At 37.9% G+C, this 21,522-nt stretch overlaps 1 protein-coding gene across 1 annotated transcript in view; it reads right to left on the bottom strand.

The window, feature by feature from the left end:
• LOC104537939 (gephyrin-like) overlaps positions 1-21,522 on the bottom strand; it is a gene marked incomplete at both ends in the record, with an annotated part of 66,767 nt that overhangs the window by 27,885 nt on the left and 17,360 nt on the right. The window contains 3 exons of the mRNA XM_010180966.1: positions 1,749-2,021; positions 7,808-7,874; positions 11,896-11,990. Coding sequence (XP_010179268.1) covers positions 1,749-2,021; positions 7,808-7,874; positions 11,896-11,990 — 435 coding nt within the window. The remainder of the gene's footprint in view (positions 1-1,748; positions 2,022-7,807; positions 7,875-11,895; positions 11,991-21,522) is intronic.

Raw genomic sequence — 21,522 nt, 5'->3', positions numbered from 1 at the left:
GAAAGAGTTACCAAAATGTCATACCTGTAAAGCAATAATTTTAGGAGATTATTTTAATTATATTCAATTATTGATTATGTTAGATGATAAAGCTGACGACTAATCAGAAACAGAGGTTTTATAGCATTATCGCAGCAGCCAAATCATTCAAACTGACAATGCACGCAAACTTGTTCAGCCCTGTATCTTAAACAGAGTATTTTCTGTAGCATGTTCTCTAAAAGACAGCACTGCTGTGTCTTTGTTAGAAGGAAATAAATAACACTGTCTGTTCACACAGTAGACTAGGAGGCAGGCAGTGTATTTTTAGCTACTGTTAGTGCAAAAGCCTCTTGGAAGTGTCTCTTACCGGTTCTCCTGCACTGCCTGCTGCGTGATGGCAATAACTGATGAGACCAGGGATGGGCTGTTCACCTTTTGCCATGATAACAGCAGAACTGGTGTAGGATGGATGCTTCTAATGCACAACACATAACAGCTATGAATACAGTGACAGGAAAACATGAAACTATACAAGCAAATGACTGAAAGGGAATGAGGTGAAAACAAGTGTGACATAGACATGCCAAGCTCATATGAACATAGCCAGTTTAGATCTCAGGTATTTTCTGCCTTTAAAAATGGCACATATTATTTATCTTTGCCTATATAAAAATAAATGAATCAATTTAAAATTTGTATTAATAGAAACTGAAACTTGCAAGTCATAATTACCTTAATTCATCCCTGTAAAGATATATGTAATCAGGATTTTCTGTACATGAGGAGATGATCTCCAGCTGCAGCTGTCTTAGAAATGTCAAGATGTCTCAGACCTGAATTCACATTTCTGGAGTCAGAATGTTGCTGCTTTGGTTTAAAAATTGTTTAATATAATTTTGAGTTACACTTTCAATTCCCATAATAAGAATTAAAAGCACAATTTGTGGAGTAAATAGTGAACAAAGCAGTTTGGAAAAAAAACCTTTCCAAACACATAGGAATACATTGTCTTTCCATTTGAAAACTGAAGACATATCACTGAGGTAAATATTTATATATTTCTTAAAATAAAATGCTATTTCTTTGGAAACATTTAAAATTTGAACTGAAATAATTTGCAAGGTTATCTATTTTTTTCCTTTTGTAGTCTCAAATTTATTATTTTGGTTCGAGTAATGTTGATCTCTGATTACTGGTTAAGGGAAGGCTATAAAGACAATGTGATGACATTTAGTTCTGCGGCAGAATTTCACATCTCTTATGCGGACATGCACACTGGAATACAGTAGTCTAGATAGCTTATTACTTAGCCTGTTGCCTATCTGTCATACTTTTAGTCAATGTTTTTAGAAAACAACATTTTATTTACAAAATAGGTATTACGGCTTAGAAAATTTTGTTGTGATTCCTTAATATGCCACTTACTAGACTTTGCATGCTCAGGCATGGGAGTACTTTGAATAATAAAAAAAAAAACACACACAAAAACAAAACCACAAAAACAGTCTGTCCCATCAGAATGGTACCACAAAAATGAATGTTATTGTCAAGACGGCAAACAATATATCTGCCACTGAAATTTAGGATCACCTACCGAAACAGGATCTGCATATTTTTATGAAGCTGTATTTCTACAAAAGGTACCTAAAATACATCTGTCTGACCACGCAGACATCAATGTGCAGACTTAACATGCAAATGAATATTGGTGGAAAGTACCTGAGACAGAAACTAAAGGGTGTCCAAGGGAAACAAACCAGACTCACCTTAGCTGCAATGGCTGCTGCTGTTATATGTGAAGAAGAACTGTCCTCTGTTGAGGCAACTCCACTATCCTTCTTCTCTTCCTCCTCTTCCTCACACTGTACTCCTTTGTCTTCTGTCTGCTTGTGAGGGCTGGTGGTTGGAGGAGGAGAAAGAGGAGGTGGTGGTGAAGGTAGATCTTCAAGCTCATCATGTACCTCCTTTACTTTTACAATGGCGTCTCGCAAAAGATCAATGGCGTGAGGTAGGGCTGGCAGTATAAACTGAAAGCATTCCTATGCACAACAAGAAGAGAAACGGCTATGAAAAGTTACCTGCAGACGTAAATATGGATTTTTCAGATTTATTCTTAAAAGATATTCAGGATTTAGATGTATCTTTTCAGCTGATCATAAATAAAACCTTAAATGCCCTACTCAAGTGCTCACAGAGGGTAAAAAACCGAACTCAGTACCAGAACTGGGGACTATACTATATATTTTTGCCTTTTTTCATGCAAATATAGTAAGTTGTACAACAGGGCTACTGTAATTAAGTTAGTATTGCATTAAGACTTCAGAAAACAAGAGTTAAATTTTCATGAATACATAATACAGAAACCAGTTCACAGCAGCTGGCAGAATGCTATAAAAATGCAGAACAAAAACATTAACTCTATCCCTGCAGGGATATTAGCTTCAAATAATTCCTATTATGTTCCTTCACAATTAGAGTACAATTCATAAGGGTTTCCATAATTATACTTTTATATAATTATATCCTTTTTTATTCATGGACTTATCCTATATACTGGAAGAATGACAAATATGTAACTAAGAAAAAATTGTTCATAAATAATATATTTTTCAAACCTCTCCTTGCTCTATGATCTTAAAGACAATTAGAAAGTTGATTCTATATGGCTGGAGAAAATAAAAATGCAGACATCGTGTAACTGTTCTCGTTTAATAATGGGCATACACATATATAGCTATCTCTGCTGCTAAAATATGCAAGTATTTCATCAAATCAAAGAACTTTAGGATGCCACGCAGTGCAGGCTCTTGCTTAGATTAGAGTCAATATGAAATTCAGACAGGTTGCTTGGGTCTTGAAAAAATCCAAGAACAGACTTCACAACCCTTCCTGACAACCTGTTCTAATGCTTAGTTACCCTTAAAGTGATTTTTATTTTCCTTTTTATCCGGCTGGAATCTACCTTCTTCGATTGATGACTATTGTCCATTATCCTATGACTGTTTTCCTCCTCCCAGGCACCTCACCTTGAAGTCATCTGAGCAGACTGCATATGAACATTAAAGTATTGGAAAATGAAGGCAGGGTCACAGGAACAGATTGCCATGGCAGTGCGGTTAGGGAACATACAAGTTGACAGAGAAAGCTGACATTGTTCCTTTTGTTGTACTTCATTTTTGGTTTCGTTTAAAGCATAAGGAAGATTTTTTTAAAGGTACTTCAACATTTAGAGAATCCAGAAAATAAATAACGATAAACATTTTGTAAATAGATACTGTAACAAATACTTTCAATAAAAAAGACTATGTAATCAAAATAAAGAGCAACACATTCATCAGAAATTATTAGAGTTTATATAAGCCACTTTGTAAGTCAAAAACATGACTCACAAACACTGGATTTCCTCAAAGCTGCTAAGAACGCACCTTTCAGTAGTTCCTTTAAGAGTAATGAAAAGTCAGAACACTTCATAGATTTATAAATTCTTTAAACATTCATTTTAGCACACTGAAGAACTGGAGTTAACTAGGTGAGCATAAGATGCTGTATATAATGAATACATATTAAAATATATTTGAAAGCATAATGAAGAATTATAATTTCTAATGTAGCTGCAAAGCTCAGTTACTGTGCCTCCACAGTGTTATTTGAAAAATGGCTTAAAACACTGAGGCATACAACCATCATTACTTCAGTATTTAAGCAGACCTCAAGTATGTGATAAACAAGGACAACAGTGAATTATCTATAATCATGAAAAAGTACATTAATTATTACCTCATTAGAGAAGCATGTTTCCCACTCCTGCCACTGAAATAAAGCCTTGTTGGCTTTGACTGTTGATTAATAGGTTGCCAGTAAGTACTCTAAAAGTTCATGCTATTTGTAAAATTCATTGTTTTAGGCAACTGTTAGTACAATTATGAAAATTGTCATAGACCCAATGAGAGTATACCCCTTTTGGAAGAAGGGGCAGCTAATTAAAGAAGAGTACAGGGATCTCATTAGGTCACACAGAGAGAAAATAAGCAAGGCAAAGCCCAGCTAGAACTCAATCTGGCCACTGTCGTAAGAGATAACAAAAGTGTTTTAAAATATACATTAACAACAGAAAGAGAGCCAAGGAGAATCTCCACTCTTGATTGGATGCAGGAAGAATATTGCCACCAAGGATGAGGAAAAGGCTGAGGTACTTAATGCCTTCTTTGCCTCAGTCTTTAATAGTCAGACCAGCTACCCTCAAGGTATTCAGCCCCTTGAGCTAGAAGACCGGGACGGAGAGTAGAATAACCCTCCCATAATCCAGGAGGAAGCAATTAATGACCTGTTATACCACCTGGATGCTCACAAGTCTATGTGGCCGGATGGGATCCACCTGCAGGTCCTGAGGGAGTGGGGGGGCTGCGGAAAGAGCCTGCCAAACCACTCTCCACCATTTATCAGCAGTCCTGGCTAACCGGGGAGGTCCCAGACAACTGGAGGCTTGTCAATGTGACACCGATCTCCAAGAAGGGTCAGAAGGAGGAACCGAGGAACTACAGAGTTGTCAGTCTGACCTCAGCACCAGGGAATATCATGAAGTGGTTCATCTTGAGTACATTCACATGGCATGTGCAGGACAACCAGGGGATCAGGCCCACCCATGAAAGGCAGGTCCTGCCTGACCAAGCTGATCACCTTCTATGACCAGGTGACATGCACAGTGGACGAGGGAAAGGCTGTGTTGTCCTTGTCCATGTGGACTTTAGTAAAGCCTTTGACACCGTCTCCCACAGCATTCTCATGAAGAAACTGGCTGGGCATGGCTTGAATGGGCGTACTCTTTGCTGGGTAAAAAGTTGGCTGGATGGCCGAGCACAGAGAGCTCTAGTGAATGGAAGTAAATGCAGCTGGCAACCAGACACAAGTGGCATTTCCCAAGGCTTGGTTCTGGGGCCAGTCCTGTTTAACATCTTTATCAATGATCTGGATGAGGAGGATTGAGTACTCCCTCAGCAAGTTTGCAGATGACACCAAATGGGGTGGGAGTGTTGATCTGCCTGAGGGGAGGGAGGTTCTACAGAGAAACCTGGACAGGCCGGATCAATGGGCTGAGGTCAATTGTATGAGGTTTGTACAAATTTGTACAAGGCCAAGTGCTGGGTCCTGCACTTCAGTCACAACAACCCCATGCAGTGCTACAGGCTTGGGGATGAGTGGCTGGAAAGCTGCCAGGCGGAAAAGGACCTGGGGGGACTGGCTGAAAACCAGATGAACATGAGCCAGCAGTGTGCCCAGGTGACCAGGAAAACCAAAACAGCATCCTGGCTTGTATCAGAAGTAGTGTGGCCAGCAGCACTAGGGAAGGGATCGTGCCCCTGTACTCAGCACTGGTGAGGCCACACCTTGAGTACTGTGTTCAGTACTCAAGAGGAAATGTCCCCAAGTTGTGCCAGAAGAGGTTTATATTGGATATCGGGAAAAATTTCTTTATTGAAAGAGTGGTCAAGCATTGGAACAGGCTGACCAGGGAAGCAGTGGAGTCACAATCCATAGAGGTGTGCAAAAAATGCGTAGATGTAGCACTACAGGACATGGTTTAGTGGCGTGGTGGTGCTGGGTTGGTGGTTGGACTTGATGATCTTAGAGGTCTCTTCCAACCTTAATGATCCTGTGATTCTATGATTTTAGAAAGCATCTGGTAACTTTGCACTTTGCCCTCTTTCATAACATTAAGTACCTATTCCAAGGCTAAAAGAAAGGAAAACAGATCAAAACAACACAAAAAGGGATATTGATTCTGTGCGCTGCACAGAAACATTATCTGGAGAAAATAATTGGTACGCATTGTGTCAATTTTTGAGATGGAGCATTTACACTGCTGCCATTTTCTATTAAGAGTTTAATATTTTATTAATGCAATATGTGTATTGCTGCAATTTCATAGCCTTATATAAGCCTCTTATATGATTGTAATAATATGGCAGAAAGGAAATTAGCAAGTCATAAAAGAGAGAAATTCCTGGTAACAACTTGTCCTATTTGGTTCTGGAGATTCAGGCTGTTATGGAGTAGTTTTCTTTACTATTCATCTTAATTTTTGCTGAAATCCTATACTTTAAAGATGTTTCACATTAAAATAAGCTGTCAAAGAACAGAGTATCATCATGTCAGGAACAAATAAATCATCTGTTTACATAAAGCTTGATTGTATTATGAAATCATATGACATTTTTTTCTTTTCCAGCAGAATTACATTTTTTATTACTTACTTTACATCGAACTGTTGTTAAAATACATTTTAAGATTTCTTTTCCTCACCCTCTTTCTACAATTTACCTACCTTCACAAACTGAGTGCCTCAGGGCACAAAAAGACAATTTTTCTCTACCTAGCACGTTAGGAGTGCTAATGAACACACCAAAAACTATTAGAGATTGTAGGCTATTTCATCTCTTTCATAACTCAACAAAAGAATCATAGACTTCTGAAAAAGTCTTCTTACTGGTGCACTAGTTCTCTAAGATGTGGAGCCCACTGCTATGCTAAATACAGGTACATACATACGACTTCCCACTCACTGGAAGACTTTCAAGTAGGTATACTCCTGCCCCACCATACTCCAATGCTTGTTGCATGTTTTGAAGGCTTTTAAAATTTCATTTCAATTACAGAGTCTCGTTAGATTTCCTAAAAAGGCTCTAAGGAATGGTAGAATCACTGAAGGGTTTACCGAGTCCTTGAACTGAAACATGTAGACGCTGTCTGAAAACCTGCAACGGCTGCTTAAAATGATAGTGTTCAAAACACTTCCTCTTCAACTTCCAGGTGACAGCCCACATATGCATTCTTTATTTATCTCCAGACACAAGTCTTTCAAGCAACAGTGACTTCAGGGCTGTTCTGTCAAACACATCAGTACTGCCTCCTCTGTGATTGGGTACTCCTGGTTCAGAAGACGTTGATGAACTACCAGGTACGTTCTTGTTAGAGGCCAGAGGTAAAGACATTTTTAACAAGGCCACTGACATAGCCTGAGTCCTGGAGAATTATGCTCTCATGATTGATGGGGGGTCAACCTTAGCAGTTTTGTATCAGGTTGTACAGCCCACTCTTCAGCTTATGAGTATTTGTGTGGAGAAGGCTGTTTTTCTGGATTTATCAGCCAACTACACAGAAAGAGCAAGGAGTGGAAAGATCCAGCCGTACTCTCACACACACACAGATATCCTCCTGATGTTTGTGTTTCTCTCAGTTCTGCAGTCATACATAAGCATGAATAAAAACTTAAGGCCTAACTTCCCTGTCCAAATTGAGCAAAACGCAGGAAGAAAACAAACTGTATAAAGGGTGTAAAGTCCCATAACCCATAACCAAAAGATTTAAAGAATCCTCAAACTCTTAAAAATTATAGCTCTTTTTTCCCTCTTGCTGACCAAAATTGGGAATATTCATCATATTCCAGCAAGTTCCACCATACACCAAGCCTTATTCTTACTTCTGTATGAAAAAGAACGCTTTCTTGAAAGCTGCAGACAACATATAGAACAGCTACAGGCTGACTAGAGAAGAACAAGGAAGTGTAAGACACCGTTAGTCTCTTCATTAGCACTGCCTGCTACGGTGAGCGTTCTCTTGTGCTACATGTAATGAAGTTAATACAGTACCTTCAATCAGATCAGAACTGTATCGTCCTTGAATGAGAGCGATGGTGCATTCAGTTATATGAATATGCATTTCAATTCACTTCTATGAATTTGTTGTAGTGGGTACTTTCTACCATTCAGAACAATGGGAAGTACTCATCATGGGTCCTCAGTAGCAGATCAGTAAGAACACATCTTACCTGTGACCCTTTCTTGCTACCTGGCAGATTAATTATGAGAGTTTTCCCTCTGATTCCACATACAGGTCTGAAAAGAAAGAAACCCAGAGTGAAATTCTCACATGCAACCGTCTCCACCGTAGAAACAAGAACAGAGCATTTAAGAGATATTCTATTATTTATCAGAATCTTTAAACTCAATTTCCAACATCTAAAAATGTTTGCTAATCATGTTCTCATAAAACAGCTCAGGAGAAGCCAAGCTGAAAAAGCATCAAACAAGGCTGTCAGAGTCTAAAATTTAATTGATAGTATAAATGCTGCCTAGATCTCCATCTTCATTACATCTGTGTAGCTCCCTTAATTCTATTGTTCACTTGCATCCAATACATTCTTTGATATAGTCCCTATTTGCTCATACAATGGTTCCTTTGTAATATAATTGACTGTGTCAAACACTGCTTCCCTTGCCAGGTAAAAATACTAAGTCATGCTGGTTGCATTAATTTAAATATGTTTTCTTTTTTTTTTAAAGATGCAACATAAAAAAGCCCAGAGGGAAGTAATTCTCAAGTTAAAACTGCACTTATGCATTTCATATCTAATTCTTCCTAACAGTCTTTCCATGCCCCTCGAGAAAAGACAAAACCAAATATCAAAGATGGAAGATTTTATTTTATTTTTTGTCTTTAGTGTTGATGCAGGGCTGAACTTAAGCACTCAAGTGCTGAATGCTTTCTGTTGTTTAGTTTGCCTCTTCCTCTGTTTAGCTAAATATTTTTCAAGAAAAATATTAAAATTACTGGATTTTGTCTTGAGGTTGTAAAGAGTGCCTTCTGCTTTTCTTTACTGTTTACGAAGAAACCCAGGGCTGGGGTATAACGATAAAAAAGTAAAAGTAAAACCAAACCACAAAGATACGGAGACTACAGTTGAAAGAAACTGTGTAACAATCTCCTTATCAAACAAAAACATGAGCCATAAGTGAAGACAGAATAGAAAAGAAAATAACTTCTTGAGAGGGCAGTACCAAAAAATTTAAGCCAAAGAACATGGTTTGTGGGGTAGCCAACTTCCCTGGATTTCTTCTTGTACAAATAATTCTCAGTGATTAATGTCACTTATTGGTAACATGACATTCAGGGTAGCAAGTATTCTAGTGACAGCTGTCATAATACTCACAGTTAAATAGCACAGAGACCATTTTTGTGCCACAAAATGAATTTTAGATATTACAGTCAAGCCAGACTGAAGTCTTATTTTCAACCAGCACCTCAAATACTGCCTGACTCCTAGACTTTATTTTCCTATATTCACTTCTTGCACACCATAAACCTTCGGTTAAGAAAGAATTCCAGGTAGTTGTGGAATGCTCTACTGCAGTACAAAGATGAGGAGCCTGAGTTTAAGTATGTGCTCGTTCACTTTTGTTGCAGCAGTCAAACTTACAGAGTACGAACTCAATCCAGCAAATCCCATATGTGAGATACAGTTTATGACAAATTCAAAATAAAGGAAATAGGAATTATCCATACAGGAATGAAAATGATGTGGAATTGTGTTTGGCAGATAACGTCATCAATAATCTTCTTGGATCTTTTATTCAGCTTTAAATAATTTTGAACATTATAAGCTAAATGACCAGTACAAACAACGAATAATAAAAAGTACTAAACCAGCAGCCATTCTCCCGAAAGCTACATGTTTCGTCTGCCAAAAATCACATCTAGTGACTCAAGACAGAAATGGAGCTGCCAAAAATTTCTCAAAACAGCATGCAAAAGTAAGTAAAGTACCTAAGAACTGCACAGCTTGCAAAAAATACTGTGTATTCTCACAAGATAATAGCACACAAAATGCACATGCATTCTGGGTAATATGAGAGATTAATTACTGATATTCCTCCAAATGTAGAACAGTTGAGGGAGATGCTGTGGATCTCCTGTTATACTCAGCCTTGTTATGCAGTGGACAGAAATTTTAAGAAAAAACAAAGTCTGAGAAAGAAGTGCTGTGGCCTAGCCATGACAGAAAAATACAAATCGAAGCAAGGAATAGAACTAAAAACAGGACACAGAAGAAAGACAAAAATGGATACAGGAGAAAAGAAATACAGGTCTGATGCAGATGTAGGACTGGAGAACATTATTTCTTTGGGAAAAAAACATCTCCCTGGGAAGAAATCATGCTGGTAAAAGCAGAATAAATGGGCAAGGAGACAGAGAGTGCTTTAAAAAGCCTCAATAAAGACTGCCACGGTAAGGAATTGGGTGAAGAGAAAATTCTGGGACAAGGACAGTTTTGGAAGATCACAGGGAAGAAAAGGAAACACTTTCAGGAAACACATAAAAAGGCCTATGACGCTCTAAAATACTCCCTGCTGGACCTTGAAACTGAATCCAAACTATGAGTCTTGCTGCCCCTCATTTGCCCCTAAGTATCTGTGAATCCAGACCACAAAATAACTCACTACTTCCTAGCACTGGCCCACAGTCAGGAAGACAGTCTGTAACTTGAATAATTTTTAAAAGTTCATGTGGTAAAGTCCAACATGGCTGACCTAACATTTCCAAACCTGCAGGTGATTTATAGACGTGTCATCTTAATGTTGCATAACAGAACGTCTGGTTTTGTTTTTCTGAAAAGTCAAAGAAACCATAATGCTGCAATTTTGTAATTTTTGTGTACTCAACTTTATGATCTGAACAGTGTTATAAAAATAATGGCCTTTTGCACGCTGATTGTTTTTAGGCCTGAAATAAAGATTTTCTCTGGAAATTTTTTTAAGGCCTAATAGGATCGCATGCAGTATCTTTATCTCCCATCATTGACATCAATTATTACTGAAAGTGGCTGTAGTTTAAGGGACATTTTCTTGCTTTATGTACAGAAAAGGCAGGTTGCAATCTAGCAGTTTGGTTCCTCTACCATTACAACATCCTTTCAGCCATCCTGATCACACCACATCCTAAATCAAACTTGGTACTGTCATCTAAATGGCTATCCTTCTCTTGATCAGAAATGTAACGGGTACATTAACCTTTCCTCTCCTTGTGGTAGCATTCTGTTATTCTTTCTCTTCAGACAAACACAAACTATGATATAAAAATTATATCAGATTAAAAAAATACAATACTTGCTAGTTTGGATAGAACCTGAAGGTGTTAACTTGATAAAGTTGCCCTTTCAGATATGTGATACGTGATCTGAAAAGTTTTAAAATACCTTGTCAACCCACTAAACCTCTCATCTAAACGTCCTTTAAAAATGCAAGTATTTGAATACAAAGTTGCGGATTTGAAAGTTCCTTCTCTATTTCTGATATAATTATTTTCTTGTTTATTATTATTCTCATTATACAATGAGAAATCAAAAACCTGTAACAGACACAGTTTCTTAGTTACCTTAAAATAATGTGTAAGCACAAACTAACTTCTGAAAGGTGTTGATATTACTAATATATCCTATAATATAATATACCTATATGTACTATTATAGGTAAAATGAGGTAAATTGAAGGAATAAAATAAAAATCAACTCCAGAAAGAAATAAAGGATAATGAGAGATGTCACTAATAAAAAAGAACCAACAACAGGTAGAAAAACAGTGACTAATTATTTAGTAGGAAATACCAAACCCTAGGAGTTAAAGTACTACACAAAAAGCATGGGATAAAATACCATGTAACTTATTCAGATAGTTTTTGCTGATACAGGAGTAAAAGCAATATCAGAACAATACATTTGTATTTATTGAAGGGGTTTTTTTTGCAAAACAAGGCATTTTAGTACTTGATGAACTACATATAGAAGAATTCTTCACTCACCACTGAAATGCCACAGCTCTAGGATGAAAAGACAGCTGTTAAGCATTGCATCAATATTACAAACTACCTGGCACAGAAAATACAGGAGGATACAGTGTCTACTGGAGACAACAAACAGAATTAAATGACAGAATGCAATTACCATTCTTGGAAATTGGTCAGTTCTCCGAAGTTAACACTTCCAGTCTTGGCAATCTTCAGTTATTTGTGTATAGCAATTTCATGACAATGTGTATTTCTAAGGAAATAGTTCACCTGATATTTTGAAGGAAATAGTCTTACCTAGAGAGCATGCCCAGAGGAGTAACATTAAGTGATCCCATCAGCATTGCCAGGGCCATCCCCGGGGCTTCTCGCTCTATTACTTCTTTAGTAGCCTGCAATCAGAGATTAAAGACCAAAGTGAGTGAAGAAGTACAAGGACAAGAAAAATATGAAGCCAGCTAAAATTTGGGTAAGAACATCTCCTTTTTCATTCCTGCCAAGAGACATCGTTGCTCAATTTTCAACGCTGAAAGATGTTAAAGAATTTTCTCTTGGTTGTGTAAAATAGGGGAAAACAAGGGGCTGGGAAGAAGCGGTGTCAGCTCTACTGCAAAGACTCCTATAGAAAATATTAAAAGTCAGGACCTTATCTATATATAGGAAATGCTAACCAACACCACATAATAACAACAGCTCCCTCTAACAGAAAGGAAAGAATGCTTGGGAATACGCAAAGAAAAGGCCTTCTCTTCCTCATCAATCCCATGTGCATTTTCCCGCTGAGATTTTCCCAGGCATGAGAAGAGTGAATCAGTCTGCGCAGAAGACAGAAAAAAAATTGCAAAGGGAAGCCCATGTAGCAGGCAGGCAGGAAAACAGTAAGATGGTAATGATAATGGCCAAAGGCTGAGGTCTTCCCTTTTGATCATGTCAGCAAAACAGCACTCCAAACAGGCTGGTGGCTTTGATTCACAAGCGGTCTATATGCAGTGGGCATCAGGAAGCCCGGAAGCAGAGTCTGAAGTCTTTTGTCTGTTTTTAATCCTTTTTCCATGCAGGGAATCAGATGGAAAACTATTTTTCTGGGATGTGCACAACCTTCTGTCCTTACTTCCTAACACAAATTTTCTCAAATGCACAATGTGTCCAGCCTCCGAACCTTTAACTTTAGTTAGGACATAACTACTCAAAGGCAGGTTACAGTCCTACCCTCTCCATTTCCCTCACAGTAGTTGCTGCTCAGTGTCTCATCTTGTTTCATGGTCTGAAACAAGATTTTAAGTTATTTGGCACAACTAAAATGTTAGCAATGATCATAAAACTGTGAAATCCATTGTAAAACATCCAGCCAAACTACAACACTTTGATGGTACAGCTATCAAAACAGAAATAGAAAAGCACATCTTAAATATAAGGATGCTCTGAATAAGCTAAGTTTTCTTGGCAGTTTGATACAGAAAAAGAATAAAATGGAAGAAAACCAGACACGTTATTTTGTGGAAAAGATTAAAATATAAATCACATCCTTGCACTTTTGTAAGCTCCTACTTTATAAATAGAAAAACAAAAGTCTTAGAGAAGGAAAATGATGGAATTAACCCAATGGCATCTCTGTGAGAAGGTTCAGGAGTCCTACACTAGCTATACAGCTAAATCACATGAAACAATAAATTAAACAGATAAAAAATATCCTTAAACAGTATAAATATTCAAGTGGTCATATTCTCAAACATGGCCACTAACACTTAACATGTTTTAAAGGCATATGTCAGTATCAGAAGGCATCAGACAGAGATACCAAGTAAGCCTTCAGATCTTGTACTAAAGCAAACTTGGTATGTGCTCAGCTGTGGGAAGCAGGAACTTTGGTTTATACAAAACTAAGCAGTTTTAACTCAGTAGCTGACACCACAGTCTCTTTTATTTCAAGCATAGCATGTTGGATTTAGTATCCGCCAACAGAAAAGGCATATAAATACAACCCAGTGTCTGTATTTCTACGCAGGGGAAATGAGAAGTAGCAGGCTAGGAATGATGTAGACAAAACTAAAACCTCTCCACTGAGGGAGACTGCTTAAAGACACCTGCTGAGGTATTAAATTATCAATCACATTAAAAAATCTTAAGACTATCTATAGACACAATCATTTTTATAGTATAGAAGAAAAAGGCATTGCAATGGTGAAGAGACACCGCTGACAATGAAATAGTTGGTGAAACAGAATTCTCTGTGTGCGCATACATAGTAACTCTATATCTATGCCTTTTTTCAGCTAATACCATGCTTCAAAGCTATGCAAAACCAGTTTTAAATATAAAGTGCATTTTGAGATTTCTTTTTTTTGCCCTTGAGCACAGTGACACTTTGAAGATATCATTAGTTAAAATTCTAAACAGGCTTCAAAGGTAGTACGAGATGCAAGAGAGTTCCATAAACAACGATCCTGCAGCTTGGGGAGCCCTTCAATGAAATTCAAGTCCATTCTCCAACTTCACAAGAAAAATGACCTTCACAAAATGTCACTGCTAGCAGGCAATGTGATTATTAAAAATTTATAGACTAAGCAACAAAATCTGAAAGGGCAGAAAGTCCAAACAGCAGTACAGCCCTCAACAGAAGCTTCTAAAAATACCTGTTTCAAAATGTATATGCTTATATTTATATACTGCAGGCAGACTTCTACAAACAGCGGAACGTTTCCTGTTTTCACATTTGCAGCCTGACTGGATGGATGTAACAAAAAAAAGTCTGCTTCTGAGTAAACAACTTCTACAGTGACATCTGCTCTTGAAATCAGCCACTGGAAAGTCCACTCTTGGGATGCCCTCAAATAACACGACTTAAAAAGTGCAGTGTACAGGAACTGAAATCACCATCCCACTGGAGAGCACCCTCGTCATTAGCTACACATACACAAATGACAGCAGCAGTCCTGCAGTGATTTGCAGATATTTTGTGTCTATCTGTAACAACTCTCTGTTTCACCTAACAAGGTACCAAAGTGCTGGTGGCCAGATTTTCTAATACTTCTTTCAGGTTTGAAGGAAGGGTGGAAAAGAGATGTCAAAACCAGATTTTCATCTGTGTCCAGCTCAGGACTGAACTGTCTCGCACCAACTTCTACCTGTGTTCAAACTATTAAAGACCTAGTGACTCAGCACCTTCACATTTTTCCAGTACAGCAAGGCTGAATGAAGATTGTTAAACTTTGCTTCATGGGAAATTTTTTCTTGGTAGTCTCATCACCAGACAGCTTTTGCCTGCTGCAGGGGGGCATAGTTTTGGCACAAAACAAATAGCAAATAAAGGCTGTTGCACCTGGCTCTCTTATAATAGTGATGACAACACTACCATGTGGGCAGAAGCAGGAAAGAAATGGTGAGATTTCATTCAGAGCTGTCACACTGACATCAGGACTGAAGCTATACACTGATTCCTCAGACCTGAGGCTGATGACTATATAAAGTGTAGGTGGAAACTACTGGAGTAAATTTGCATTAAATACTAAAATGACAGCAATGAAGTGTCCCCAGTTTCTCCTGCATGAGGTGGTAGTGCAAAGAAGACAGGCGCATACAAGACAGAGGTGGCAGAGAGGGGTTCCAGAGAAGGGGAATCACTTGAAGGTAAAAGTAAGAGTTCAGGAGAAAGACAGAAATGCAGAAAGGCCAGTTTGGAGGCTGCAAAGAAAGGCAAGGTTTGTAGTCGAGACTGAAGAAGGGACTGTGCGAAGAAGGAAGCCCAAGTGAAAAGGAAGAATCACAGAGAGGAAGTCCAAGCAGCAGGATTGTCAAAAGGACAGGGATGAGAGGAAAGGCGAATAAATGAAGTGAGAGGGTTGGAAATAAGACTGCACAGGATGGCTTGGGCAGACAGTACATGAGGGGAAAAACTTAGGAGAAGGTAAAAGAAAGAGAGGTCATGGTAGCAGTGTCAGGCTGTGGGGGAACCAGAAAGAGAGACAATATGACTGAAATAAAATGGTTGTTGCTACTCTAGAGAGGAGAAATAGTGACTAACAATTAAATTAATTTGCAAAACTATTCAGAACTTAGTAACAATGTCTATGAGAGCAGTTCTTCTTATATTTTGTTGCTATATGAATAAATGCAATCCATTTTAAAACACATTTTTGATTGTTTTCAAAGTGCCTTTTTATTGGAGTGAGGGCATTATGTTCTCAAACCAACTGATATATTTTTAGATATCTTTGACGTAGTTGTGGCTGCTTAACAGATGGCTCGCTGCCAATTGGTTTCACAGAGTTCTCTGCTGCTTCATTGCCTTTCTTTGCCTCCATATAAATTAATATAGTTCAGTTCCTAGCCTGTGGAAGCCCTCCCAGGCAGCTTCTGAAGGATATACCCACTGCAGACTGATTTAATTAAAAGACCTAAGACTGCTCTTCTTGAAATGTTCAGAAACTCCTTATCTTTGTCTTTCAGGTATTAAAGCAAAGTTTGACCTCAATAATAAGTAATGGCGTGAGACATTTCATATACACTTCAGCAGTTTTGGGATGGTAATATAGTTTTATCTCTCCAACTAAAATGCAAATATAAAACTAAGAAGTCATAATAAATTTGATTAAATTAAGATGACTGAGAGTGCCTCTGCCGAAAACATTATTTTTGTTGAAAAAGTTATAATCTATGACTCTGCATAGCATATAATAAAGCTGTTTATGCAAATTAATGTACAAATTTGCAGGTAATTTATATTTAACAGACTACAGAATTAGCACAGATAACATTTTACTACCTATTTGAATTTTCCTTTGAAAGCAGAAATCTTGGAAGGGCCTAACCAAAGAAATAGCTATATACCCTCTGCAACAGAGATCACAGACAACAGCCAAATCTCAGAAGACTGGACAAAGAACTACAGAGACAGACCAGTCAAATACGCAACAAAAATGTCAGTCACGTCTGTCTACCAGTTGTGTAGAAAGTGTCTACTTTTGGAACAAAAATTGCATCTCCCAGCTCAGAGATGAGACACCTTCGCCAAGGTTATTCAGTGTACCTCTGCTGGAGATAACACGTGTGCCTGCAGATTCTATTCACAAGTCAGTAATTTCATCTTACTGTCTTTTTACCTACTCTTATTTTGCAGGGGACAAATTAAGAGTTTACCTGGAGCAAGACTGATTAGAGCTTCTCACCTAAAAGTCACTTATCTATTTCTTCTCTTAGTGCAGTAAGAAATACAGGTTGCAGCAGTTAGCTTCTTTTAATGCGCTGAAACGTTTTTGGATAAGGATCAGTTTTGAGTCACTCATTCTCAACATCATGCTGTCTTTCGTTGAATTTTCCTTATTCCCTGTGCCCAATAACCTGTGTGATGATACTCTGTGGTTTTTTTTATGGATGGAAGGCTTGACAGGAACAGCGCTCTCTGGCATTCTCCAGAATAAAATTTCTATGGCTAATTGCTCAGCTAATTTGGCAAATGGATAAAGCCAATCACATACACTATTGCTGCAAAGCAACCACAGTCAAGCAGGTCTGTAGAAGACTCCGCATCCGGAGGGCAATGAACAGCTGCTTTCATCCATAGCTTCTGGATAGGGTGGATCCCAGAAGTAGGTGTTTGCTGTCATGATAGAGCTTTTGACAGATTCATACCCACACCAACCAACCTGGCCACATGCACATAAAAAGCAGCCTGATAGTCATTGTTTCCTCAACAATAAATGATCCATCAGTGCTAACAGCACGAGCCTATAAAAATCCATCAACTCTTCATAGTCCCAGAGCAGTGGAGAACAACTGGTGTAACGCTAAAGTAAGTGCCGATCACTATGTTTGGGCTCACAGGATGGACTGGTGGTAGCTAGGTAGACATCAGGCCAGGACTGCCCCTGATGTGTGTGATTGTTGCTCCTCATGACGTGACAATCCAGGCTTCCGTACATTTTACCGTATAGTAAGAAACTCAGCCCAAGGCTGACCCAAGTCTCCAGTTTGTGTCTTTTTGATGTTAAATGCAGCTGTGTGTATCAGATGCAAATAAACACATACTGAGACCTCTCCCAGGCCTTTACAGAATTATTTCACATAAAACAAACCAAACCATGTCTAAACACATTAGGGTGGCTTACTCTATCACCTTTCCCTCTTATCAACAGTGAGCTTGGTACATATGCCTCCAATAACTCACCTGATTACATGTTCTTTTCCCCTCTTCTTCTCCTAACTCAAATCTATAAAGAGCCAAAGGTGGATGAAACCCTAATTAATGTAGCCAACTAAAAATGAACTTTATAAACTGGTGTATCTGCATGCACATGTAATGCATTTCCACCAACAATAATTCTGCAGCACCAGAATGCTGATTTGAAGCTTGCTTGCACTCTCAGCATATTTGCAGTGACTCTGCTGTCATCAAGATCTCGAACGTCACAGAATGACCCTAGAGAATTTATCTGGGTGAGGAACAAAAGTGTTACAGCAATAACTGCTGTTACATTAGATTAAATACTCTGTTTTCTCTATTTCTCCCCGTATCCATCATTCCCTCTGCCTGCAGCTTACCTCCTCCAAATTCTCTCAGTCTCTTTGCTGGGATTCATAGTACCATTTATTGTAACCTAATGCCTATGGCATAAGATTCAGAGGCCAGGAGCTAATTCAATGTCCTTGTTTATAAACCAGTATCAGAAACGATCCCATCAGTTCAATTCCTGTGTGTATGCGGCCATAAAAAGCAACTGGCTGGTAGAAGTACCTCTGACAGTACTCAATGACTAATGCATGACTAAGCCATGAACATATTCCATTTTTAATTGTTGGACTCCAATTACAGTTATTTCTATAAACAAAGAATTTCCTAAGTATGTATTTGTTAATGAAGATTTTAGTAAATTTTGTAATTCCCCTTAAAAGAGCTTGTTCTCTTCAACTGAAGTCAAATTAAAAGATTTATTTTGTAACACTCGGTTTAATTTTTACTTACAGCTTGCAAAACATTTCAGGGAAGATGCTTCAGATTTTATATGCAATAAGAAAGCTGAAAATTTAAATGAATATACTGGAGAAAACAATATTGTGAAATGTGTAACTTGTTCCTGTACCTCAGTAGGTTTATATCTAAGTTTTGAGTTAAACCTGGTTGCATTTGATTCACATTAGCTTCATAGATCAGCAATTTGCCTGCCCCACTTGTGTAAAGGAAATTTTAATGAAATTGGTGCACCTGGGCAACCAAACCATGTACGTCTTCCAAATACCACTTCTAATATGTATTAAGTATTAATAAAAATTTTTAAATCCTGATTGCTAAGCAAAACTTTAAGATACTAAATGTGTATAAAATATTTATGTCTTACAAGATGGTCTTAATTTTATGATACTCCCCACATCCATACATTGTCATAAAATCAGTAAAACACTCATTTATAGAAACAGTTAACCAAAGAAAAGGCTTACTAAATGCTTTTCCGCCCTCTGAGGAACGCATTTAGGCACTATGAAGATGTACTCAGCCCGCCAGATGCAGTTTGTTACCGCTGTAGACCGGTGTGCATTACACCAGCGTCAAAAGGCAGAGTATTTGCAAAGGTGGAAAGGTGAGGAGTAGATTGTTAAAACAACAGCTGGAAACAAGCCACTGCACCGGCTCACAGAGAAAGGTCAGGAGCCTACTTCCTTTTTTTTTCGTGTGCAATCTGTTGTCCTTACCATATCAACTCCACCTCATGTAAGAATGAATCCTTTGCTGTTCAATAAAAGCAGTACAGATGAAGGCTTGCTGATAGTGACATCATTCTGCTATCACAAAGACACTGCTAAAATTTTACCTATTAATCATAATTATTCTTTTAAGTTTTCCCTCAGTTTCTTCAAACTGCTTTATATTTAATATAAAATGTAAAAACTTACAGAACCCAGCACAACTTTTGCAAAATTCTTTAAAAATTGAAGAAGTGGAACAAAACCTGAGAAATGAAAAATTCTGTTCTCCGCAAGTCACAGAATCATCCATCAGAATTGTGAGAAATGAGTATCAATATCTCTAATATCTCAATAAAAGTCTCAATAAGAATTCTACAATTAATGCAACTGACAATGTAATGAGCTTTAACTAACAGTAGAGTAACTAGGGAGCACCGTCTCATTAAAACTGTCCTGGGCAGCACTTCTGGTTATGTGTACTATCTTCTAGACTATACATCTATACCGAAGGGGAGTCAGGTACAGTTAGCTTCATTTCATACAAAACTAGTGCCAGACTTGGAGTCCTTATATACTAGGGTAAGGGGAAAAGGATACTAAGCAATGAAGTCTAGAACTACATATGAGAAACAAACCTGTCACTTTTGCTTAATTGTGATATTAGAACCACAGGAAGAGAAAAGATGCTATTTCTTAGAGACCCTCATCAGTGCATATGAAGACCGAGGCCACCAGGTAGAAGTGTATGCTGCTTGCCCAGACTCTTGAGAAGTAAAAGAACAAAAAGTCTTTACTTGCAATTTCGCTTCTCTAAAGAAATACTTTTGCAATGCTTTAGCTCCAACTCATTTTGTTACTGAGATCAAGCTGTGGAACTTTTCTTCTGAGAATGTTGTCTGTTGTTTCCTATCACATGCTACCTGCTGCCAAGAACATATATTGCATATGAAATATCTATACTTCTGAAACTACAGTCAGTTTCTGCCCGAGGTAAAGCAGCTCCTCCAAACGTTTTCAGATCTAAAATCATGAATGTTGAAGACTAAAAAAAAACCTTCCTAAAATACACCTTCCACACTACAACGGACAGACTACTGAGGCAATACAAGAATTACAAAAGTAAAGTTACTTTCTCATAGAATTCCCTTACAGGATATCTTTACCTCCCAAGTTAATGATAAAGCATCTCTAATAACAACAGCTTTAAAGTACTTCTGCCATAACCTAAAAACTCATAGAAGCGATTGTTTCGTGCAATCCAGTGATGCAATTCATGTGTTCAGAGTCTGAACAGTTGCTGACTTAGACACATGCAAACGATGCGTTCACTGGAATTGGAAAACTGAACAGATTTTGAAAACCAGTGACCTACTGTGCATTCTGTCAAACAATTTCCTCTACGGAGTTATTTAACTCCTGGCACAAATTGTATTTCTTTTCTCCAAGATTCTCACGGAAACAACTGGACAAAAAGGTTTCTCAAAGAGAAGATGGAAAGTACTTTGTTGAGACTGCTGCAGCACAGAACACAGAAATGGAAGACAGCACAATTGCTAATCAACACAGAGAGAGGAATATTAAATGTAGCAAGTTTACCTTTTCCTCTGGAATTTTATTTTACTATTTAATTAAGCGTTTACAATACTTAATAATTAACAACATAACAAAATGCACTATAAAATAATTTCCCTTTATTTCCCCATTCCTAACATCTTTTCTATACACATTTCTGTATCCAAAACACCAGTTTCTGCCAATTTTAGAAGATGTTACAGTATCTTTCATGCATTAGCTAAAACCAGTTCAATCATTTATTGACACTACTCAGCTGTGACAGAGTAATGCTTTCACACTACTGCAACTTCGCACTGTACAGACAAATTCTGCTGGTTTACCTCCTCACTGCGCAATTCTGAACTTCAAAAACCTGAAGTTCTTATAATGAAAGCACATTTCCATTAATACAGATACAGCAACGCAGGTACATAAGCATCTCCCCTCACATACACTTCTGCTGTGCTTGAAGAAGCAGCCCATGTTGTGCAGAAAAATCTTTTGCTTTTTAATAAATAAAATTCACTTTGTCCAAACTTTTCCAGCCAACAGATTTTTATACTAGCAGCGTGTAAGTGCATCACTGAGGGAAGTGGTAGCTTTTCACAACTGGCAAGGCAGAATAAATCCTTAGACACAGGGAACAAGTTAATTCTTCCTCTGTGTACTTAAAGTGTACACAGGAACAGATTT

Source organism: Mesitornis unicolor, unplaced genomic scaffold, assembly GCF_000695765.1.
Source record: "Mesitornis unicolor isolate BGI_N332 unplaced genomic scaffold, ASM69576v1 scaffold11740, whole genome shotgun sequence".
Taxonomy (NCBI): Eukaryota; Metazoa; Chordata; class Aves; order Mesitornithiformes; family Mesitornithidae; genus Mesitornis; species Mesitornis unicolor.
The sequence above is the reverse complement of the archived record's forward strand: the minus strand, read 5'-3'. Positions and strand labels throughout refer to the sequence as shown.